Here is a 23859-nt window from a genome sequence, read left to right as displayed (position 1 = left end):
TGTTACCACCATCCAGCTCCAGGAGATCAGTAACAACCGCACCAGTTGAGGATCTAAGCCTTGTCCCCCGCCGAGATCGACTAGCGTTAGATAAAAGCGCTTGTACAATAGACGAATTGATCGCAATGAACAAAGAGAGGAATAGAATAAAGAAAAACATTATTGCTGAAAGGAGGTGATAAATTTGGTGTTGGGTGTGGAAAGATCGAACTCCCTGGAGTGTAGAATGAATAGAAGGAAAAGAATTCTTACCCTCCTTAGTTCGACGGATACCCCGCTTTTATAAGCGAACTCCTATTCCAGTTCCGAGAATCAGCGTGGTTAGCCGAAGCAGGAGTTCGGTCCGGCTTTAACCGAACCCGGCACTAACCGTGGAAGGAGACAAGGACACCGAGTTTACCTGGTCTGAGGGATAGGAGCATGCGTTCGAAGTCCTGAAAGAGGCCTTCCATCCGCCCCCGTACTAGCCCACTTTGATGCCGAGCTAGCTACCAAGATTGAGACCGATGCCTCCAACTTCGCTAAATCTAGCATACCGTCCCAATTCCACCGAGATGACAACAAGTGGTATCCAGGAGTCTTTTACTCCAAAATGATGTCACAAGCCGAACGGAATTATGACGTTCACGACAAGGAGTTAGGTGCCATTGTGTCATGCTTCAACGAGCGAAGTCTCCCAGGAGAAACCTCCAGCCGGAGGGAAACCTCCAGCCGGAGGGAAACACCCGGTGGAGAAAAAACCAGAACCCAGAACCAGCGGGTAATGGTGGACAAAATGGAATAGTCCCCCCGGTTGGTGGCGATCCCAACCCGGGAGGGGACTCAGATAGTTCAGATTCGGAGCCTGAGTATGGAGATAGGAGAGGATGGCGGAGATACCTCAGGAAGATGCTGGAGAAGCAGCAGACAGAGCTCCTGGCCTCCATGACACAGTTCATGAGACCTCCGGCCCCCTCACACCCCTCCGCTGCCTCCAGGGCCCGAGAACCAAAGGCACACCCTCAGGCCAAGTTCAATGGCAAAGCAAACAATGTGGAGACCTTCATCAGGCAATGTGAGAATGTCTTCTCCATTGAAAGCCAGTTCTTTACCTACGAAGAGGTTAGGATCCGATATGCTGGTAACCTGATGGAAGGAGAAGCCCCAGCCAACTGGTATGAGGCTTACCACAGCTCCATTGACCAAGCTTCTGCCAACCGGATAGCTGGGATGTCTGTGGTGTTAGATGAGAAATGGAAGTGCTGGGATTCCTTTGTGGATGCTCTCAGAGCAGCCTTTGGCGAAGCTATCTCTAGGGATGATGCGGCAGCCCAATGGAAGGCCCTTACCCTCACAGCCAAGGGTCAGTTAGTGGATGATAAGATCCTCAGTTCCCATATTTCCGAACCTAGGCATGAGTTGGGCTCGCTTTACCTCCGTTACACCTCTGGGTTTCCTCCAGCCTGGGTTCGCCAAGGGGTTGTCCCCGGAATCCCATAGAGGTACACCACCCCCGGAGTCACCTTCTGCGTTCCTACAAAGATACGGTCACGGTCGTCACCAACCAGCAAAAAAAAAAAAGGGGGGGGGCGCTGAAACCGAGATAAGCTCGATGGGCGGCCAACCTCGCGGAGTTTGACTTCAAAGTTGTATACCGCCCTGGAAAACTAAAAACGCCAAACCAGACATCTTGTCGCGGCGTTGGGACCACGCCCTTAAAGAGGGGGGTAAGGCTCATCAAGACCCTGAAATTCTTGTTTAAGCCAGGACAACTTATAATGGGTTCTGTCCAACACCCGATCGTTATGATCAACTCAGCATGTGCAAGATCAGCCCAAATCTGCAAACTCACACCGGTGCTCCTGGATGAAATCTGGGCTCAAGCAGCCTTAGATCCAGAGTACCTCTCTTTGAAAAAAGCCATTGAGAACACCTCTGGGAATCTGGTGAACCGATACCTGACTTTAAAGGACGGACACGTCTTCTATAAGGAAAGGTGGTACATTCCAAATCATCGGGAACTGAAGCTCAAGATCCTGAGCGCCCTACATGATTCGAAGACTGCTGGTCACTTTGGACAATTCAAAACGGCAGAACGCCTTCGGGCACTGTCCTTTGCCAAAAGATGGACAAGGATGTGGAAGAATACGTTCAGAGTTGCGATACATGTCAACGCGCTAAAGCCTCAAACACACAAGAAGAAAGGGATGTTGCAACCTTTAGAGGTCCTCTCTATTCCTTGGAGTTCCATTTCAATGGACTTTATCACCAAAGCAACCATCGAAGAACTTGCTCAAATCTTCCTCCGGGAGATATGGCGACTGCATGGACTTCCTGAGGAGATTATCTCCGATCAGGACTCTAGATTCGAAACATATCGTCCTCAAACTGACGGGCAAACTGAGAGAGTCAACCTAACGCTAGAACAGTATCTCAAAAAACTATTGCTTCTGTCAGCGGGACGATTGGGCAGAGTTACTCCCGCTTGCCAAGTACGCCTACAACACGGCCACCCAAGAGTCAACCAAAGCATCGCCATTCTACGCGAACTATAGGTTTCAACCAGATTCCACTTGGCCCTCACTTAAACGGAAACTAGACAACTTCGACGCGTCCAGCGCGGCACAAGCACAGCAGAAAAAATGGTATGATCAGAAACAGATGAGTGCTCCAGAACTGAAGGTTAGGGACGAGGTGATGCTGGACCGATGCAACATCTTAACCAAGTGACCCTCAAATAAGCTAGACCACCAAAAAAAAAAATGGGTCCCGTTGAGGTTGTCGGGAAACTTGGCGTCGCGTCCTACAGGCTGAATCTACCCACTCAGTGGAACATTCATGATATCTTCCATATATCTCTGCTGGACCCTCAACGAGCTATACTGCTTCCACCTCCGGATGAGGTTCAAGGGGAAGGCAGTTACGTTCTCAAGAAAATAGCCGATAGCCAATGACAGCAGGCTGGTCGTGGGAAGAAGTTCGTGCAATATCGGATTACCTGGGAGGGTTATCTCTCAGAAGACTCTTGGGAACCGTACAAATTGTTGTAAGGAATGGCAGACGAGCCACTCCGAGAGTTCCATGCGAAGTATCCCCGAAAATCATGGGACGCATGGTAATACAGGAAAGTGCGGGAAACCGAGACGACGGAGTGTTCTGGGATAAGCGTGGAGAAAACGAGTCTCCCCTTGTTAGGTCACACGTTTCACTTGAGGTTTCCTTTGTCAATAGAAATGGATGCAAAAAATAGAGTGTAACGGAGCCATTTCAACTGTCTGGTGTATGAGTACACACAGGGCCCGGTTACATGCTGAGAGTTATTGATAGAAGCCAGTTGCACAGTGACATGCAAGTACCGGCAGTGTGGTTAGCTACCAGCTGTCGGAGTAACTACATTCTGAGCGCTAGGAAGAGGATCTATTCATGGGAGCAATGATTGACGAGTCTATGCCTCGCCAATGATTAGAAGGCCAGCCAGAGTGAAGCTCTGAGTGCTCGGCGATCATCTACATCCTCTGAGCATGATAAGTCCGCCGGTAGTGGCAGGGACTACGCCTGGGAAAGTCTACAATAAGTAAAGAGCTCTACAGCAATGATTAAGCTTACGCCTGAGCGGTAGCTCATTCATGCAGGTCCCGGTTGTGCGACAATCAAGACTGCAGGTGTTACAAAGGCTTTGACTAAGGGTGGTTGCCTTCGGAACCGGAAGCACCCGCTAACGCTTAGAGAGAAGCGGGGTAGCGGTGGTATTGCTTCCCTTCCGCTAGAAGGGATCACCAGAACTTAGTAAGGGAGTAGGAGCAGGGAATGGAATCCTTTGGAGTATAAGTACTCAGGATCCTTCCCGCCCAACTATCCGATTTCCTGATTTCTATCTTGCACGGCCAAATCCTTTCTCTCGGATTCTAGCGATACGAGGAAAGGCTGTCCCCGTTACATTGAGTTTGTATGGAATGATTATTAGAGCTACATTTTCTTGTATGCTCATAACATACCATACCAAAAAGCCTAGGTTAGACTCGGGACGAGTCTACCGGAGGGAGGAGTAGTGTAACAGGGCCACAGTAGGGCTGTTACAAAAATACCTGTTCTACCAGTCAAGCCATACGGCCCTAGGTTAACCGCAGCTGGTTCTTCATCGATGGGTGAAGAGAAGGGCAGATGAGCCCCTACCTCTATTGGTATAGAGGGTAGAGATCCTGGCGAGCAAGAAGTCTTACAAGTCAAGCTAGACGACTGGACCAAAACTAGAGCAGCAGGACGAGCAGACCAAATAAGGAAGGGTAACCCCAAACAAAAGTTACCCTACCTTGGCATTCAACCTTTGAGGCGCAATAACTTTGCAGCCGATGCCCCGGAAAATATGCTTTACCACGTCAGAAAGGATCCTGGCGATGCTCCGGTCCATTTGGGGTGGTTGAATGAACGCATTGCGGAGTTGAGGAAACACTGCAAAATAAACACGTTTTAGACCCCCAAAAATAACCCCCGGAGCGTCGAACCGCCGGAACCCTCCTGTTTCAGCCCGGTGCATCTTTGGGGGGAGTAAGAGTGCGACCCAAACTACCAAAGCAAACCTTTGCTTTAAAAACACCCAAATCTATTCTAAATACTCTGAATAAGCAATTGCTGTCTGGTCGGCTGTTTCCTCTAGTTCCTAGGATCCCGACCCTTTTCTTGGCAAGGATTGCGAGATTTGACTCGGACGAAAATTCGTCCGCGGTGTGGTAGCAACTCTTCTCCTCCCCCCTGATAGAAAATAGGTGGTGCCCCCAGATTATTTGAAAGGCGGACGGCCAGTGAAAAAAGGAAAGAGGTAATGAAGGAAGGGGCGCCGAACTTCCATAAAGGAACTCGGTTGCCCCAGCTTGGTTTCGGGGGGATCAGGGAGTCTTTACCAGCGAGGAGCCCCCTTAAAGTTATTAAGTTTCTAGACTACAAATAACGATCAAACAAATGAAACTCTATCTTTCCATCGAACGAGCCGAAAGAATAGCTTGTCGAATTCCTTTCTGCCTATCTACCTGATCGAAGTCACGGTCGCGCCCCTTCAAGGCACCCCCGTTACACCAGCTGTCAGAGCAACTACATTCTGAGTGCTAGGAAGAGGATCTATTGATGGGAGTGATGACTGATGAGTCTATGCCTCGCCAATGACTAGAAGGCCAGCCAGAGTGAAGCTCTGAGTGCTCGGTGATCATCTACATCCTCCAAGCATGATAAGTCCGCCGGTAGTGTCAGGGGCATTGCCTGTGAAGTCTACAATAAGCGAAAGCTCTATAGCAAGGATTAGGCTTACACCTGAGCGGAGCTCATTCCATGCAGGTCCTGGTTGTGTGACAACTCAGGCTGCAGGTGTTACAAAAGTCTTTGACTAAGGGTGGTTGCCTTCGGAACCGGGAGCACCCGCTAACGCTAAGAAAGAAGCGGGGTAGCGGTGGTATTGCTTCCCTTCCGCTAAAAGGCATCACCGGATCTTAGTAAGGGAGTATGAGCAGGGAACGGAATCCTTTGGAGTATAAGTACTCAGGATCCTCTCCGCCCAACTACCCGATTTCTCCAGTCTTCATCAAAAAGGTTATCAAGTATTCTACTCGGTAGCAGAGCCCTTAAAGATTATTCAGTTATTAGCGATAAATCTTTAGGAATAATCTAAACCTGATTTCTATCTTGCACGGCCAAATCTTTCTATCGGATTCTAGCGATACGTGGAAAGACTGTCCCCGTTACATCGGCTATCGGTTGGCGGACTTAGACGATCTCATTTATAAGTACTAGTAATCTATTATGATGTAGGCCTACCCTTTACTAGATAGGCCTCGTGGCTACGACGAGGGATATAAGTAACGAGCCATTCCCTGACTAGCTGGAATCATTGGCGAAATCAGAGCCTTAAAAGTATATCTTTGATTAGACCTCGGTAACAATAATCAAGAGTATTGTTCAAGTTTAGGGGATTACTGTATCTTCAGCAGTATTCCATTGCGCATTTCATACTTCTTACTTCTAGTGTGACGATTACTTCACCTAAAATCCATTCGTCAAGGCAGGATGCCTACCTGAACCCGACCAAGGAAATCAATAGTGGATGGCCACGAAGCCAAGGGGAGCTCCGGTGGACGGTCTACCAGTGACCATAACACCTCTAGGCCTTCTCGCGCCATAGGCGTTAAAAGATGAGATATCACATTTTGTATACTTACTAGACGCAAAAGACTACGTGTCACATTTTGGGGCAGCGGAATGAGATTTTGTGAGGTTTTGGGCGTGGAAGTTCGTCCTGGCGAAACCCATTTTTTGCTGATGAGCAACCTTGCCAAATCTATATCACATAGTTTTGGCCAACAGAATGTAATTCCCAACACCGGAGAAAGGAAATCTTTTATATTAGGGAGATTTAGCTACGGATTTTCCATAACTATAAAGCGAATTTACAGGAATTTTGGGGTTGTAGCCGTAGCAACCCGCCACATGTTTGGTTCTAAGGGGTTATCGATCATTGGTACCTCAGTTAAATATCTTCCATAACCAAGGGTTCTCGATAACTATAAGATGAGAAAATGGGATAGTGCAAGCAGCACCTTCAACAAAATAATGAGCTCGGTAAGGTCAGATTCACAACCACACAAACAAAATCATATTTTTTTGCAAGTTAACACAAGATTTTGATTTTGTCCTTAAGTATATTTCTAAAATTCAGATAATAATACATGGCTTATGGATATCGGTGTATGGTTGGCTAAAACTCCTTTTAGTTATATCCTATAAGTGTTCACCAGCCTCCAATCTTTTTTAGTTGTCGTTTGTAGCTAAATCTCCCTATTCACCAGTTTTCACTTTTAACATATCAGGTTCGGTAACACATTGCGATTCGGCCTGACACCCAAGGGATAGTGGCGTGTTGTGATTAAGGAGAACAACGGATCTCACTTGAATACTACCTCTTCTCGAAACTCTCACGAATATGAAGCTTGCAGAGGTTCTTGCAGATCTTACAAGTCTGAAGACTATTGTATTTGGCCCTCCGAGATTATAATTCCACCCGAAATCAGTTATGCTTACTTTCACTTTTGTATTTTAGAGTGCAGTCGACGCTTTGAATCTTGTTTCCCCGAACTATACCAGGACATCGTCCATGAAAACGGAGGATGATGACTTGACTCGTGCCGAATCTTTTTTGACCCTACAGTCCGAACAGGGCACCCGAGAAAGTTTGGTCCGAAAGCAGAATGACGTAAACTACGTTGCAGAAAGGCTGGAGCTTACGATTAGTATCAGATCTCCTAAGTGATACAGCTAGCCTTGTCTACTAGAATTTGTTCCTAGGACGTGTTATATTTTTGGGCTGTTCGTTTGAAGTGTATGCATAAAGTTATGGAAATTACATGCAGCGGTCACCACGCCATTGCTTCTATTTGACTTAATTTACCCTAAACTCTATATTTACAATTCCAACGTACAAGTTTATAGCCAATCTAGATAACCCGAATATTGTGGAATGGTCCAATACGTGTAACCTTATCCAAATTACCTCTACAGTTCAATGAAACTTTGGATTAGTAAATGAATAGTACACATGTATGTTACAACTTCACGTTTGGTTGGCTTTCTCAAGAACCACTTACTTTCTCTGCACTACTACCCGACTGTGCGTTTGCTAGCTTCTTCATCAGGTGTCCTCTTATCATCTTCCTTCTCGTCGATGTCTTGGTCGTCCTTCACATTCCTCTTAGAGGCCGATTCGCCCGCAGATCGTTGTTCATTCTCCTCTTCAATGAGCTCCTGCTGCTCCCTCAAAACCTCCAGTCTTTGCTTGTTGGTTGCTGCTCCCTCTGCAGTGTTAACCTCCAACTCAATTTCATGATAAAGTTCTTCCGGAATGCTACTCAAGACAGCAACCAATGCATCATAGTGAGATTCAATCTCACTCTCTTTTCCTTGATACATGAATGCATTGGATAGCACCAGAAGAGTAGAGGGGAGCCCATGCTTCAGGCGAAGTTCAAGCCAAGTGTTAAGGTCGTCCCTTAGTCGCCCCGGACTGACTCCGTGGGTGCGTATGCCCGGGATGCACAAGCAGTTTGTAATTCTGGGACGGATAGCGAATCTACCCCTTCGTAAGAGATGGCACGGTCGTCACGTTTGATCTGTCGCATTCGGTGGCGAATGTTGTATCGAAGAATCGCATCCGTGCCAAATGTATTCAAATTCATGTAACGACACATGCCCACAAGTTGAGCTCTTGAAAGATTATCAAGAGTAAGATCATCGCGGAAGATCTTGCAAACTTTATCACATCTTCGTGACTGGGGGATTCTCCGCTCGACCGATCTAATTGTTAGAGAGATTAGGCATCGTCCTAAAAATATATATTTGTATAATAAACACCTTTTGAAAAAACTGCGCGAACTCTTCTCTTTGCCTTGTCTTAGCACTTAGTTGGATGCCGCCTTCACGCATAGTTGTTCTCAAAAAGTTTGAGACGTCCTTGCGAGTTGAGCGAAGCTTGCTTGACTTCAAATCTTTGGCTTTTTGATCCTCATATGTGCTAGGGAGTAAGTTTGGAAATATTTTGAGTGCGATGGGTAAGAAGAGCTCTCCGGCTGGTACAATTATGAAAACGGAGAATGGAACAAGACGGCCTAGATCCTTGACTGTACGTTCAAGCTGTATCAACGATGTTAGGTCGAATGACGACTAAGAGATTAGATCATGAAGAACATACCTGACGACGTTCCCTCCGGTGAGCTCGTAGCCTGCTGCCATTTTCAGCGCCAAATTTGACGATATTTTAATCTCGGCACCGAGAAGCTTTGTCCCATCCCAAAAGTGCTGCACCCCATGTTTAAATTTTCTGCCACACAGTCGTCTTTTTTTCCTCCTTTTTCTTATCATGGGATTTTCCATTGATTGCGGGGACCACGGTAACTTCTTTGCCATCGGCTGCCTCTGACCTTGCTGGGGTAGTCCAATTTGCCCCAGTTTCACAGCCGTTGAAGGAATAGTCGTTTCACCTAGGTGTACTTTTTCTGTGACAACATCTCGAGCTAATGGCTTCCTAGCCTCTTGAGCATCGAAACCGGGGGGGGGTATAACTGTGTTACTACTAGGAGTAGATGTTTCTGTATTCAAAAACCGTTGAGAAGCAAACAAGATGTAAGCCGGCCGGTCGTGAGCAACCCATGATCTTAAAAACTGTCGGCTAGCAGATATCCCAATAGTAGATTGAAGCGAACCGCGATTGGCTTTAGAATGTTGTCAGAAAAAGAGATGAAATATATTTAGTAATTATTCGGGGGATTTGAATCATGTACTGAAGAAAGAATGAAAGATCGCTGGGTTGCTGGGTTAAGAAGCAGTTTTGAAGCATTCATTGCTTGAGATGTGTATCGAAAACTGGACTGAATGATGGGTAATTGTTGGAATTGCGCGCAGGACGGAGAATACTAGACACAAGTACTTGTGAAGGGAGAGGCACGAGGCAAGGAGGGGGAGGAAAGAGAACGTGAGGATGTGATTCAAGACTCGTGGCTTAAGATCGACCATGCATACAGTCATGTTCTAGAAGCTATCGCTTCTCAGACTTCAGGGGTTGATAATTTTTTACAATCCCTTGTGAATTTCAATTCTCATACAAACCCATTGTTTATTCTTCGGACAAGGTATGATGCCATTGCCCTAAGATCTGTAGGGCTTAGGTAAGTCATCTGATACGCATTCTCGTCCGAGTGATGTCTATGAATATACATACCTACGTCATTAATTTATGTATATATATACCACCAATATAACACTCCCTTATTGCTTGAATTCCTGAGATGCTCATAATATGGCCCACCCAGACTGACTATTTTTCTCTACCTTCCTAAGCTTGGGGTGATCATGGCTTGTTGGGGGCTAGAGACTTAACCACAGCATTCAATACTGTGATAAATTTGGTTGCATGGTATCATGCTCTGAGATAAAACTAAGTATTCGCCAAAGAGAAAGTGTTCGGATGGAATTTGACAACAGGAAATAAATACCTCTGGAGGTATGTGTGAAAACAATGGTATTTTGTGGTGTCAAACCCAATAATTTGGGTCATACGATCACACCTTCCTACTCGCAGTGAATACCATGGTATTGGATGTCTGTCCGAACAGAGCCTAAGTACATTACATATTAATAATATCCAGTCCTGATTGAATCCAGCTTTTAACCTATCAACTCATTCGAACTTAGTTATTGTTTTGTTAATATTGTAACCTTCAGCTAACCTTAATGAGCGTACTCAATAAATGAATTAACAATAGCAATTAATGAGAGAGCCGCTCTCAAACGTTGCTATTCACGTCGTATCACTCGATAACTCTGCTTAGTTGAGTTTTAAACGACTAAAAATCTATTTCGTAGTACCGGCCGACGCGCTACGCTCAATCGATGTATCAAAGTGCTTTTGTTCTACAAGCCGCAAGAACAGTATTATAATTGCATGGTGTACTGTAACTGTATTTGGTATCCTTCTGACATACTTATTTCACGCCTGGCAAGCAACCCTAGCCAAAACTGACGCTTGTGAATGCCGGCTTTGAAGAGTGGAGTTTCAATTGCCAGAATTGACTGTTAGTAAATACGCTCTAAGAGTGAGTATCTTCTTCTGCGTTTATCTCCCACCAGTGTGTATTTATATCAGTTCTGTTTGAATAAAGTTGTAACCCCAGGACACCACAAAGCAATTTGAAATCTCGTACTTTACTACAGATACATCTATTGAACCGCCAAATAATAGTTTCTACCTTTGAAATGCAAGTGAGGAAGGAAACATGCAAGATGAAGACAAACTGTTGAGAGAAAATCTTATTTTGCCCATCCTTTCTTCTACAACTAGCTTTATAGGCCGTTTATCAGCAGCCTAATTTATACAAAATCCCACAACGTTCTAATACCAAGCAAAAGATTCTAGTTTCCACTTTTTAAATCATAGGATTAGTTTTATATTGTGGTGCGGCCCCATTGACTTCGCTCTTTTTTGCTTCGATACTAACAGCCCAAAGTCATATATTAGTAACAGGCAATTTATAGTTAGTGGTTCGACTAGAGGAAATTTGGAGATATACATAGGTTCTGAAGCATCCTCTTCTTCTTCCGCCAGCAGTCGCTCGGCCTCCAATGCTGCAATACATCCTGAGCCTAAACCTCTAGTTAGAATATACAACTACCGAGTCCAAAAACCACAGAACACTTACCCGCGCTTGTAATTGCCTGTCTATACCGTTTATCCTGCACATCCCCGGCAGCAAAAACACCTTTGACACTGGTGTATGAAGTACCAGGGGTTGTTTTGATATAACCGTCCTCATCGGTGGCGATCTGGTTTTTAAATAGGGAGGTAGCCGGTTCGTGCCCGACAGCATAAAATAACCCATTGGCTGGCAACTCGCTAATCTCGCCTGTCACAACATTTTTGATTGTGAGGTTTTGTAAAAGCCTGCCGTCCCCTTTTGCTTCTGTGGCCACGGTATTATACAAAATCTCAACCTTTGGATGCGCCGTGAGACGCTTAGCCATGATGTTAGATGCCCTAAGCTTATCCTTTCGCACCAGGACCGTCACTTTACTCCCATATTTAGTCAAAAAGATTGCCTCCTCCGCAGCCGAATCGCCACCCCCAATCACCGCCAAGGGTTTATTCCTGAAGATTGGTACAGCTCCATCGCAGACAGCACAGGCGCTGATGCCACTTTGCCAGTATTTCTCTTCACCAGGGAGGTTAAGTCGTCGCGCCGATGCACCAGTTGCAATAATGAGAGTATCGGCGGTGTGGGGCGCAGCATCTTCACTATACTCGAGCCAGTACTTGAATGGTCGCTCTGACAAATCAACTTTGGATACTGTCTCTGTAATTATCTCAGTGCCGAATCTTGCGCTTTGTTCTCTCATGGCTTCCTGTTGAATATATCACATGTAAGTTCCGTACGGCCTTCTTGGGGAACGAGTGATACAACTCGTATAAAATTGGAGGCCCTACCATAAGTTCTTGACCACTAATCCCATTTGGAAAGCCAGGATAGTTCTCAACATCAGTTGTTGTAGTCAATTGGCCGCCGGCGGCAATCCCGTTTGCAAGCATTCCCTCGTACATAACGGCTGAACGATGTCGAGGTCAGTTAATTAGTCCACTGAAGGCAGTATTCAATGAGAAGACAAACGTTTCAGTTCTGCACGAGCTAGATAGACTGCGGCTGTATGGGCAGCAGGGCCCGAACTATAATGGAAAATGAAAGGGGGGGAAACGTTAAATTCCGTGACATCGCGATGGCGGGGTAAGCAACTCATACCCAATAACTGAGGCGGCATAAAATCAGTATGTGCGCAGCCAGAAGAGAATCCAATCAAATAAGGACGAACTTACTGACGACCTTGCTGTGCATTGAAGATGATTTGCCAAATAAAAAGTTCGAGTTGTGTAGTTGTTTCTGTTGGGTCCAAAGAAGTGTAATGGCACCGGAAACGCCTAGCAAAGGCCGGAAGGAGTACTTAAGAAAGCGTGGTGAAAACGTTTTGTCTGATCTATCAAACTACTTCACAAGTGGATCGCTTGTGAATAATTGTTTTAAACAAATGCGAAGAGAGAGAAGAGAGTAGGTGGAATTACAGGTTTAGTTTGGAGGGGTTGCAATGCAGGGTGCGGAAGGAAACAGAGACAACACAGGCAAATAACCGTAGCTGGTAGTATTAAAAGGAAGAACGGGGTGGTAAAGTAACACAGTAAGTGTATTTACCAATGTCGCTGAAGAAGTTGATGCCGAAGTTAAGGAAAGGATGGGGGAGCAGAAGGAGAAGAGCATATAAGTGGAAACAGAAGACCAGAGAAATAGAAGTTCAATAGAAGTGTTGCTGATGTGATGATGAGCAGCGGCTCGAATCGAGACTTGTCTAATAGATGATCCGGCCTAACGGGTTCTTCCTTCGCCCTTCCCTAATTGGCCGACGCAGTTCTTTTATCGGCCTGTTCCCTTACAATGTTATAGTGGACCCGTTCTGGAGCACTACCTGAGCCTGCTTACATATACATACATGTAGGTATGTACCGGGTGTTGAGGGTAAGTGATCAGAATCTGATAAGGGAATGCTGCGGTGAATACGTGTTATTTCTTATCAGATTCTGATCCCTTCTTACGTTTTCACGACATGTGGCGATTGGTGGCTCACCATACAAATTGTAGAAGCTAACTGCAAATGTCGGCTGGCGATGCAAGATGGGCCCACTTGTCACGCAAAAGTTCTCTAAAAGGTAGTGGAGTATACTAACATGTTGTGCACCTTTTAACCCGCTACTTATTTATTTTTTGAAATTAACCACCATAAACTGTGTTCCAACCACATTACACAAGCCCAAAAGTTTTTATCACTTAGACCTCAACCCTCACCACGATGCCAAGCCCACCCCTGACATAGTCACTATCCTCTCACAAATGAGGTTCGGAGAGCTTGATGAAGACCTTACCGGCGTGACCAACACCAACATCTTCGCCACTTAAGCCTTCTAGATGCTCAACGCGGAGAACATATCAGCAACCCGTGCATGTCTTCAGGAGACACCAGAGGCTTTAAGTTGGGAGACACCCCACCAAATTTAATTTTCTGGAGGCGGTTGGCCCGTTTGGAGGCCTCCTTTGCCTTCGCTAACATCAGCAAGTTTGTACATATTCATGAGCCTCCCAACAGTCTCCTGAGTCTCCTAAGGATCTCCTGAGAAATCAAAACGGATTTTGATTCTCTGGAGATTCAGGAGATACTTTACAGAAATTGTTAAGCTTGCTGTTGAATGCTCAAGAGGCTCTCGCAATCCTCCAGCATGCCACTTCAGCCCTCTCTAGAGCCTGCATTCATCATATCTGGTTATACTCTGTACGACTCGCAACGCCGCTACAATGGCCTCCTGAGCCTTTCAAACCCTCCGGGAGACTCAATATCACCCCACCAAATCTCTAGAGATCCTCTGAGGCGCGATTCTTGCCTACAGCTCTCTGAACAGGTTTTTTCATCCAGTGCAGTAATGCGAAACCTCAAAGGGTTGTCACAGCCTACTAGAAAACCTTTTAGAAGGCTTACCGAGCCTCCAACTTATTACCACTGGATTACTGGAGTGAGTCAGAAGCCTGACTCATCCTCTCACGCTCTTTCACGAGTGCTTATCACGCTATCTAGTAGTCTCCGGAAGCTATTCAAATTCCCTACCCCAGCACTATCGCCCATGCCCTCCACTGGCAGAGGGCCCACCAATCCCTCCTGCATTAACATGCCAGTGAACTAGTTAGTAGATTTGTGCTCCACCCTCCCACGCTTTCCAGAAGGTGTACCGACCCCTCTTATGGTCTTCTGACCCTATTCTTGGTACTAACACCCCCCTCACCCTCTCTGAGGGCCCACAAGCCCTCCTGTAGTCTCCCGATGCAATTCTTGGCATTCGCACCACTTCTACACTCTCTAGAGGGCCTACCAAGCCCTCCTATTATCTTTCTACCCTATTTTTGGCACTGGCACTACTCTTACGGTCTTCTGAGCATAGTCAAATTATCACACTTCCCCCTATACCCCCTAAGGCTTATTGAGCCCTGGAAGAGGCTCCTGAGAGTGATCACTACTCTTGAAGGTGTTACCCAATTGATTCGGTTTCTGAGAGGCTCTAACGCTTCATAACCTCCGAATCTGATTACTCCTTAATAATAGCTTACAATTTCCCACATCTTTACCTAATAACGAAAGCATCCCTTCAAATAAATAAAAACATCGCACAAAAACACACGAAATCATTTATCCCTGGCAACGCATCGCCAGAGGCATTTGTCTAGGCTTCTTGAGCATTGGCCTCGCCCAAATCCCTCCCCGTCACCACTGGGTTTTCTGAGGCATCATCAGTCCCCAATAATATAGTCCGGTCCCGCTGAGCGTTCCGGCGCACTTTCGCGGCCCTCCATGCTGCAATGTCTGCTGCCAACTGCACATCGTCCTCTTCCCTTCCAATTTTGGATATCATCTCTCGAGGGCCTCGCAATTCCTCAATCTACAGGACTATCAGTCTCCATCAATTGCGTGCGCGTCTAATGTTTTTACCTTATTTTGAATAGACTTTCTTATTACCTCCAGAGTCCCCAGCTGGTTTTCCTGCATTCTTTCTCCAAATATTAAACATTCTGGCGTACGTGACTAGGCAAAAGTTAGTATGTCGGGACTCCTAAAGGGCTTGATAAGCATTACACAAGATATCGTTATTTGGCTAGTGTTTAAAGTACATTCCTTACACATAATTACCTGTTGTCCAACATCGCAAAACAAACCAAATAGCAGTGCAAACTATACAGATGAATTAAGGAGATATATCATCTATGGACTTAGGATCCTTCTCTACACGTATTTTGTCACATTGTTATATTTTAGAAATATTACTTCAACGATCTCTGTGGCCCAAAAGTGTCCACGACCTGTCTAATAGATGTTAGACCCTTACACATGATGATTGAGCCTTTGAAATAGCCTGTAAAGCCCCACAGAACTTTGAAAGTAGCTCTTACGGCATAGTTGTCGGGTCACTAATGAAACGATTATTCTCGAGTAGATAGTTAACTTTGTCAGCCCTCGTCTCTGTGGTTGTTAGGTCTTTCAAGCCATATAAGAGGCCTTTCATATAACGGAGCCATTTCAACTGTCTGGTATTGTAACGGGGGTGCTATGATAGGACACGACCGTGACTTCTATCAGGTAGAAATGGTAAAAAAGGAACGAACGAGTTATGATAGGGCGCATTCGATAGAAAGATAGAGTTTGTTTGTTTGATCGTTATTTGTAGTCTAGAAACTTAATAACTTTAAGGGGTTTTTTCGCTGATAAAGATCCGATAATTTTGAGAGGCCAACCTAGGGCATTACGGAGTTTCTTATAAAAGTTCAGCATCCTTATTCAGATTCATTGTTCTGATCGCAGTCTGACTGTCAATAGTTGGGGGCACAGTGACTATTTCCTATGAGAGGCAAGAGGAGTTGCTACCACATCTCGGACGAACTTCCGTCCGAGTCAAATCGCGCAATCTCTGTCAAGAGCTGGTCGGGATCCTAAGTACTAGCAAGAAACAACATCAGCAAGCTCGCCTATTACCCAGGGCGCAGCCCCTACGTCCTGGCGGGCATTCTGCGCCACGAGCGCCCAGCGCGTCCGGCACCGCCAGAGTACAACCTTCGCGCCAGGCTCCGCCGCAGGACCGTCCCACTCTCTGGGACCGCCAGGAGATATGCCTCACGTCCGGAGGGCACTCGCCAATGCTCTGGTCGCCTGGGCCGCCATGAGATTCCCTCCCCCTCCGGAGACGCTAGGATGGAGTGACTCCGCCCACAGCACCTAGGAACTTTTGCTTCTTTTGATTACGTCAGTAGTACACGCGAGCACTTCCCAATGCTCTCACAGTTTTCTTGAATGCTCTCACGGCACGACGAATGCTCTCACGGCACGGCGAATGCTCTCACGGCACCGCGAATGCTCTCACAGCACCGCGAATACTCCCGCGAATGCTCCCGCGAACGCTCCCGCGAACGCTCCCGCGAATGCTCCGCGAATGCTCCCGCGAACGCTCCCGCGAACGCTCCCGCGAGGGCTTCCGCGAGTACTCCCAGAGCACTCACCAGTGCTCACAGAGCTGAGGCATTCGTCATACCCACTCAAGGTGAGGCAACCCTCACTTGGGCTCCTTTGGATTGATACACCGTCCTCAAAGGATAGGAAGGCCGCACCAGTCCCTCAAAAGATATCTAACGTGGGTATCCTCAACGCCGCTGTACGGTCAGTCGCGGGATACTGATACGAGCACTGTCCTGTATACTGGTGACGACTACCCAACCTTTGACGGACGTGTATGTTTCTGTCGATTCGTGAAAGGCATAATTAGCCTTGAGGTTGAGGCCATGGTACGGCTCGTCTGAAAAGCTCAATGTCCATGCATAAGCAGCAAACATGGACTGGCATTGACCTCCTGGAGCGAGCTTGCTGGATAGCCAGACTCAGATACTGAGCGGCCGAAACTTTACCTCCTTCTTCCAATCCGCATGCATAGCAGAACGACACGAATTTTGAATTAGAGAGTCCAATTGGGTCTAACGTTCCTAGAGCACTCAAGAATGCCCTCACGGCTTTACAAGTATTCAACTAAATTCATTCCACGTACGCAAGTCTATCCTAGTATTTACCAACCAATTACCAGTCTCCACCTCAAACAAATGGGCCATTCCCAATATACTCCGAATATTAACGACCCACATCCTCTTCCTCCTCCTCCTACAAACCTTCAGGAGCCCATGTGAGCTATCAGCGATACCACGATCCTTTGCCTCGAGTAGCTCCACTATACATAGTCTATGTGCTCGCCCCCCACTGTCCCGCAGCTTGAACAAAGCCTCGACACGTCCTGGTAAGCGTCCCCGAAACACTCCCCACTCCTCTGAGGACGCTACCGACACCCATACCCAATCCTTTCTTATTTTCCCTTTCCTAAAAGCCGCGTTTCCCGTACACCTGATATTGTGAACTCGTACACCTCAGGTCTTTGGAAGATTGGTATCGGAACCTGCAAACATGTGAACATCTCCACCCGGCGCTCTAAAATGCTCTCAGAGCTTCCGGCAAAGCTTTGAGAGCATCCCGTATCCTCTGCATACTCCTTTATCAGGCGATATAACGTGGTATGGCTTATTTGCAGTCCATCCGCAATATTGAAAAGTCTTTCCGATTTCGTGGAGGGGTTGCAAAGACGCCTTAGAGGCAGTCGGCCTTCTACTATGGATCGTTCATTTGGTGTTTTTTTCCGGTCTTCGATTTTAAAAATCTCAAGTAACTCCTTCAGGTTATCTCGATGGCTCCAAAGGATGTCGTCAGTGCTCTCAGGACCTCCAACAATGTCTTTCAGATTCAGCATTCGAATCTCTAACGCCAACCGCCGCCCCCCATAGTCCAGTATCTGCGTTGCAGCATCGACCTTGTTGGATGCTCCGTATGCCTCTTTTACCTGACGTACATGGGCGAGTTCGCTGATGTCGGTGGAGTACTGGGGAATGCTCCCAAAGCGCTCGACATGTTCCCGATAGTGCGTTAACACGTGCAATTTGATGAAGTTGAAGTGAGACCTTTCCCGTATCTCGCGAATCTCCTCCAAACCTCGCTGAGCGCTCTGGGAGCCTGAGGTCTTCACAGCTTTTGTCCGATCTCTCGCATCCTTAACCGTCCTCTTGTACGCCCGGAATTCTAAAAAGATATCCTTGTGCTTATGGAAATCCTCGAGATAGCTCTCCATATAATTCAGTGTGCTCGTCGTATGACTCCCATACTGCGCCATTAAGTGGAAGTCGATTAAGCCTCGTACACATTTCAATGCCTTTGCAAAGTCGCCCCTGACAGCCACCCCCGGGTTTCTCAAAGCAGCCGCGAGTGCTCCAAGAACGACCCGCCCCAGATTTCTCATCTCCTTCCCTTGCCATTGGGTTGTGGCACGATATGCCTTGTTCAGTACTGCCAGTCCAGGGTAAGGCGCAATCGAGGCCCAAGCCTTGTCAAATTCCTCCAATCGATTGTGCTTCTTCAAGAAAGCCTGAACCCACTCCATCATGTGCTTCAACATCCCTAGGTAGATATTGTGCAGAATGTCCGGTTTGTTGAGATCGTATGGATAACCCTCGGCATACCCCAGAAAGCATTGAAGAGTGTCTTTACTGATCTCGCGACAAGGTATTCCACCGGTCCCAGGTTTCCCGGGTTCTCCCTGAATAGCTTTACCCTCTCCCTGTAATCCTCGTGATCGCGCGTAGGGCTCCGGCGAGTGCTCCCAAGACTGTGGAATTCCACCTCGCATCTTGGACAAGAGCTAGTACTAATATTTTGTAAGTTTGAATGCTCAGGTTGATCAGCGATCCAACCCGACAACACCGGAAAGCATAGACGTTGGTACCCGTCGGCGCATGCGATTAGCTCGCCTTCCTGAGAGCACTCCCGAATGCTCTGAAAGATCTCCCCAAGGGCGCGATGCAGCGCCATTTGACTCTGACGTCGTAAAGCGGAATTAGCGAGTGAGTTCTTCCCGAGCTTAGGTGGACTGGCAGTAGCCCTAGGAGAATTAACGAATGCCCGGTGGGCTTGCTCCGGACCGATGACTTGATGTTCCCGATGGTAAGATAGATTGGGCCAGGCTTTCTTGTCCCCACTAAAATTTGTCAAATGTGTGCCATCTGACGCGCATATAATTGGTACCACAGTCGACCCCTCCGGTAAGGTATTCTGTCCAGAAAGCATTAGCGACTGCCTCTAGAGCACTTGTGAGGCTTACCAGACCTGCGTCTCCCACCACCAATCTCCCGTATGCATTTCCCCGTACATTCTCTCGCCAGATTCATTATGCTCTACCACTGGCGCGTACACCAATGACTCCCGAAAGGCCCGTTGGCCTAGAAGATATCGCACAATTACCATTGGATCCCGGTAATAGTAAGGGATTTTCTCTCCCCCAATATCCACCTCCGAATGATGCCAGCTCGCCTTTCCCAATATGTCATTCATTTCGTCCAACCTCTTTATAAAACCTCGCCCAGTCCTGTAGGAGCATTCGCCACTGCTTGACGGAGCGTGTAGAAAGAAACTGTCGATATTTCCTTGTGAGGCCTTCGACAGTATGAAATAACGTGCCATTCTAAACTCGTATGCTGAGTTGAATGGGTGCCACGGGTATCGGAGAAGGTTTTGTGAGCATTCGTCGTAGTCCTTCCGAGCGGTAGAGACGCTCCCCAGCACCCTCGTAAATCGTTGTCGCTGCCTCATGCCTATTTGCATCTCCATCTGTCTCTTCCATCATAAAATATGATTCGGATTCCAGATCTGAATTATTATCGGGATCTTGGTCATGATAATTGATACTGTTGCTCTCCGAACTATCCGAGTCGTCATGGGCATCTGAATAGAATCGTGAATGCCTTCCGGGCTGTCGTGAGTGTCATCGGGTGCCTCTTGATCGCGCTCCAGGAGTAAAAATTGGTTTCCCAGCCATTCATCTGCTTCAAATGGATGTGTAGTTCGAAGATGTTTATCGAAGTTCGCGGAGGAGCTGTACCGCTTGCTGCAAAGGGGCAAGACGATTTCATTGAAGTCTCATGATGCTAGCAAAGCACTCCTGAGTGCTCTAAAAATTTGGTTTCTGCCAAGGCCGAGGAGGCTCTTTCCTGCAGGTGCTGCTGCAGAGTGCTCGAATGATTTGATTTGTCAGCCAATGAGGCTCCTCTCACCTGCACCCCGGTCGGCAAGGCTGATTTTCAATACGAGTCTGATGTCATACATCACCAACGTAATACAACATCAAACACCAACACGAAGAAACACCCACCACCCCAATCAGGCGGCCAGTTATGCTAGATTCTATCGCCTGAGCATCTGCACTCTCTCCCTGAGCACTCGCGGAGTCTCTTCAGATCGAGACAGTGTTCTCAGCGCCAAATTCAACACTAATATCGACTACGAGCTCAAAGAATACATTCTCTCCGAAATCAGTTTCCTAGAGGACAGAGTACCAACACCAACAAGAACACAAGCACCAACCCCAACACCAGAATGTTATCGACGTCACCATTGGTACCGTCAGAGCATCCCCGAGTGCGCCTGGAGCATTTAGATCAACGTCATATATTGAAGCAAACATTGAGTACGAGCACCCTCGAGTGCTTCTAGAGCATTCGTGGGTGCTCTCGGAAGCGTGATAAGCTCAAGAAAAAAGCTGATCGTACTCGGTATAAGAGCACCCCTCCCTTCCTTCAAGTTCGTGAGAAGTTCCTAACCACCTTCAAGTTCTCCCTACCTATCACTTCCAAGTTTTTCCATTGCTTTCAACATTGAAATCTCATCCTTCAAGTTCCTCCGTTTTCAAGCGATTTAACCTTTGCAATCTTTATAAATAAGATGGTATTTCTCTCTCCTAATCCAATTAATTTTAGAACCATACTCACCACAGTGATACATTAACATTATCAGACTCCAAACACCGCTCAGAGCACTCCCGTAGTAGCTCACAGAACACAAATCAACTTCCCAATAAGAAGCGCTTGCGTGACATAGACGAAGACGATAACGAAAAGACCCACCGAAAAACCAAGAAACACAAATCGTCCCGAAAACATAAGAAACACCGAACTTCCTCAGGTCGCAAATCGTCCCGCAAAACTGTCAAGCCTATCCCGGAGGAGATACCAGAAACACCCCCTAAGCAGTCGCCAGTGCTTTCCGGGTTCACCCCGATCAACAAGAGCCGAAAACAAAACCCTGTACCTCCACCAATCCGGACTGAAACCCGGACTCCGCCAAATACTAACCTAGCTCCATCGGACACTGAAGGGATCTTCCCGAGTAACTGGGGAGCAACCCTAACTGATTCCGACTCCTTTCCCGACTTTAGTTCCGAACCCTCTGAACCATACATAAGTGACGATCAAGACCCAGCAACAGGTCCAGCAACAGGCCCACTAGCAGCAGTCTCCACTGCTTCCTCAGCACGCAGCAGTGCTTCACCAGAGGCCCTTGTACGGACGACCGTACTTAGGGTTAGTGCTACCCCACCAGCACCCGCTAGTGCTCCACAAAAGAACGTTGCCCGGAAGACCATAGTCCCAAGTCAAGTTCTCACTCGGTCCAAGTCTAGTGCAGTCCGCTCAACAGGCCCAGCAACAGGCCGCTCAACAGGCCCAGCAGGCTCTACTACTCCCTCACCAGCACCCGTCAGTGCTCCACCGAAGGTTCTTGCACCGGAGACCCCTACATTCAAGCCCCGACGCCCCTCTCGGTTATTTTCTAGTGCAAGCCCGTCCGAACTAATAGACCACCCCTCACCAGTACGACAGAGACTAATTAGACCCGAGCCATCGCCGATTGTCCAAGAGACATCCCCGAGTGTTCAAGAGACATCCCCGAGTATTCAAGAGACATCCCCGAGCTCGACCGCATTCAAGATGACTCAAGCAAGCAAAGCGAAGATGACTTTAGGTCTACTCAACCTACCTAAAGTGTACACCAGCATCCGCAACAGCCTAAAGGCGGAAATGCAAAATGTGGGTTGGGTCAATAAAAGCACGTCCGGTATGGCTGCGTTCAATGCCCTATGCCTTTACTTGATGAACTTGCCCTCCCTCAACGGTTTTCTGCCAATTTGGACTGGGGGTGACTCCGATGCCCGTAGAGCACTGGCGAGTGCTCTACAGTGGCTCATCGCAGATGTTGGTATGAAGGATAGGTTATCAAGGGGACAGGGAGACCGTCAGTTCAAAGAGGCTGCCGGTGATAGTGATGATGATGATGACGGCGGTGGTCAGGCAGCCGGAAGACGCTCTCGCAAAGGGAAAGAGCGTGCAGTACCTCCGGAACTCGTGCGACCTTCCATAATGGTTACCGTGGTGGACCCCGATGCTCTAGGGGCATTCTTTATGCTCGTCCCACCACCTACTTATGACTGGAATGATCCCCTGAACGAACCTTCGTTCATCGGAATTTTGACCAAGATAACTTTCCCCGAGCTATGCAACTTGATCCTGAAGCACACCGCACCCGGCAGAGCAGTCAGGACTATCTGGGGGGCAATTGAGAATGTCCCCCCGGCAGCTGTTCCTCCCGTTCGGCCGGTGGAGGTACAAATTACCGATTCAGAGGAGCTCGAAGGTTGGTTGAAGAACAGCAATGCCAGGCCTCGGAGGATATTGGCGGTCCTCCACAGAGCAGGCGCGGGTGCTAACCTGGGTGGTGCGGAATCCCCCCCGTTGAACCCGGCTTTCCCTCACGTTGAGGAAGATGATTATAGCATGATCGATATTCCTGCAGAGGATTCGGATTACGAGGAGGGAAAGCACCGGATAAATGCCAAAGGACTGAGGGTATATATGCCTAGAACTGATGCCAGTAATCAAAGGCTAATTCAGACTCTTGTTAGGCGTCGCGATAGACAGCAGGATGCTATCGACGATTTAGACCCCAAATACCTTAGGAAGTATCCTTTGGGTGTCGGGGTTGCTGACCCAAACTTCTTACAGGGGACGATCTGGACACCTGCCGGGATAGCAGCCAAGAGAGCTGCTGACGCACTCGCGGCTGCTGGTGCTGGAGGTGGGTGGTGTGGTGGTGGTGGTGGGGTGGTGGTGGTGGAGGTGGTGGTGGTGGAGGTGGTGGTGGTGGTGGTGGTGGAGGTGGTGGTTGGCGGTGGTGGTGTGGTGGGGTGGTGGGGAGGTGGTGGTGGTGGAGGTGGTGGAGGTGGTGGTGGTGGAGGTGGTGGTGGTGGAGTGTGGTGGTGGAGGTGGTGTGGTGGTGGTGGTGGTGGTGGTGGGGTGGTGGTGGTGGTGGGTGGTGGGTGGTGGTGGTGGTGGTGGTGGTGGTGGTGGTCTAGGACCTCCACGCCTCCGGGCGGACCTCCTCCTCCTCCGGGCGGCGGTGGTGGTGGAGGACCAGCTGGAGGCGGTGGTGAGTGGTGGTGGTGGAGGCCACGTGGAGGCGGTGGGAGGTGGTGGTGGTTGGCTGGAGGCGGTGGTTGTGATGGTGGCGGTGGTGAGGTGGTGATGGTGGTGGGCATCATTAGTTCCCTTTGGTATAATCTCTAACTTTCCTTCCTGCGGAATTGTCACTAACCTTTTAATAGTTGTTAGGATTACTCCCTGAGCACTCGCGATAGCTATTGAGGTGCGGTACGATTTGGTGTTTTGGATTTCCCTTTGTCTTGCGAGAGTATATCAATGGATGGGTTATATCGGATAGGATTAGATTAGATTAGATTAGATTATTCCAGGTAGTAATTGCATTTGCTTTTATTTCAAAGTCGAATCAAACTCTAGATTGCTCTCACCA

The 23859-nt window shown here is 47.7% G+C and overlaps 7 protein-coding genes across 7 annotated transcripts; 4 read left to right on the top strand and 3 right to left on the bottom strand.

Moving 5' to 3' along the window:
* Positions 1-1757: 1757 nt before the first annotated feature.
* Positions 1758-2534, top strand: LAJ45_11210 (uncharacterized protein; the record flags this gene model as incomplete). The annotated part of the gene is made up of 1 exon (XM_046120720.1): positions 1758-2534. The coding sequence occupies one exon, from the start codon at positions 1758-1760 to the stop codon at positions 2532-2534; it is 777 nt and encodes a 258-aa protein (XP_045966079.1).
* Positions 2535-6943: 4409 nt separating this feature from the next.
* Positions 6944-7292, top strand: LAJ45_11209 (uncharacterized protein; the record flags this gene model as incomplete). The annotated part of the gene is made up of 3 exons (XM_046120719.1): positions 6944-6991; positions 7061-7190; positions 7258-7292. The coding sequence occupies 3 exons, from the start codon at positions 6944-6946 to the stop codon at positions 7290-7292; spliced, it is 213 nt and encodes a 70-aa protein (XP_045966078.1).
* Positions 7293-7617: 325 nt separating this feature from the next.
* On the bottom strand, positions 7618-8745 carry LAJ45_11208 (uncharacterized protein; the record flags this gene model as incomplete). Its single annotated transcript, XM_046120718.1, has 3 exons — positions 7618-7968; positions 8091-8310; positions 8705-8745. 3 exons carry the CDS (start codon positions 8743-8745, stop codon positions 7618-7620), a joined length of 612 nt encoding a protein of 203 aa, XP_045966077.1.
* A 2100-nt stretch (positions 8746-10845) lies between these two features.
* On the bottom strand, positions 10846-12809 carry LAJ45_11207 (uncharacterized protein; the record flags this gene model as incomplete). The annotated part of the gene is made up of 12 exons (XM_046120717.1): positions 10846-10849; positions 10908-10930; positions 10980-11001; positions 11079-11151; positions 11208-11907; positions 11990-12108; positions 12171-12226; positions 12300-12306; positions 12374-12475; positions 12541-12542; positions 12617-12687; positions 12744-12809. The coding sequence occupies 12 exons, from the start codon at positions 12807-12809 to the stop codon at positions 10846-10848; spliced, it is 1245 nt and encodes a 414-aa protein (XP_045966076.1).
* Positions 12810-16431: 3622 nt separating this feature from the next.
* On the top strand, positions 16432-16934 carry LAJ45_11206 (uncharacterized protein; the record flags this gene model as incomplete). Its single annotated transcript, XM_046120716.1, has 2 exons — positions 16432-16678; positions 16735-16934. 2 exons carry the CDS (start codon positions 16432-16434, stop codon positions 16932-16934), a joined length of 447 nt encoding a protein of 148 aa, XP_045966075.1.
* A 551-nt stretch (positions 16935-17485) lies between these two features.
* On the bottom strand, positions 17486-18853 carry LAJ45_11205 (uncharacterized protein; the record flags this gene model as incomplete). The annotated part of the gene is made up of 1 exon (XM_046120715.1): positions 17486-18853. One exon carries the CDS (start codon positions 18851-18853, stop codon positions 17486-17488), a length of 1368 nt encoding a protein of 455 aa, XP_045966074.1.
* Positions 18854-20595: 1742 nt separating this feature from the next.
* Positions 20596-23574, top strand: LAJ45_11204 (uncharacterized protein; the record flags this gene model as incomplete). The annotated part of the gene is made up of 3 exons (XM_046120714.1): positions 20596-20616; positions 20976-23340; positions 23405-23574. 3 exons carry the CDS (start codon positions 20596-20598, stop codon positions 23572-23574), a joined length of 2556 nt encoding a protein of 851 aa, XP_045966073.1.
* Positions 23575-23859: the final 285 nt, after the last annotated feature.

The sequence above is a fragment of the Morchella importuna genome, assembly GCF_003444635.1.
Source record: "Morchella importuna strain M04M26 chromosome Unknown Morimp01GS060, whole genome shotgun sequence".
Classification (NCBI taxonomy): domain Eukaryota; kingdom Fungi; phylum Ascomycota; class Pezizomycetes; order Pezizales; family Morchellaceae; genus Morchella; species Morchella importuna.
Note: the sequence above shows the minus strand (reverse complement) of the source record. Positions and strands in the feature narration are given on the sequence as shown.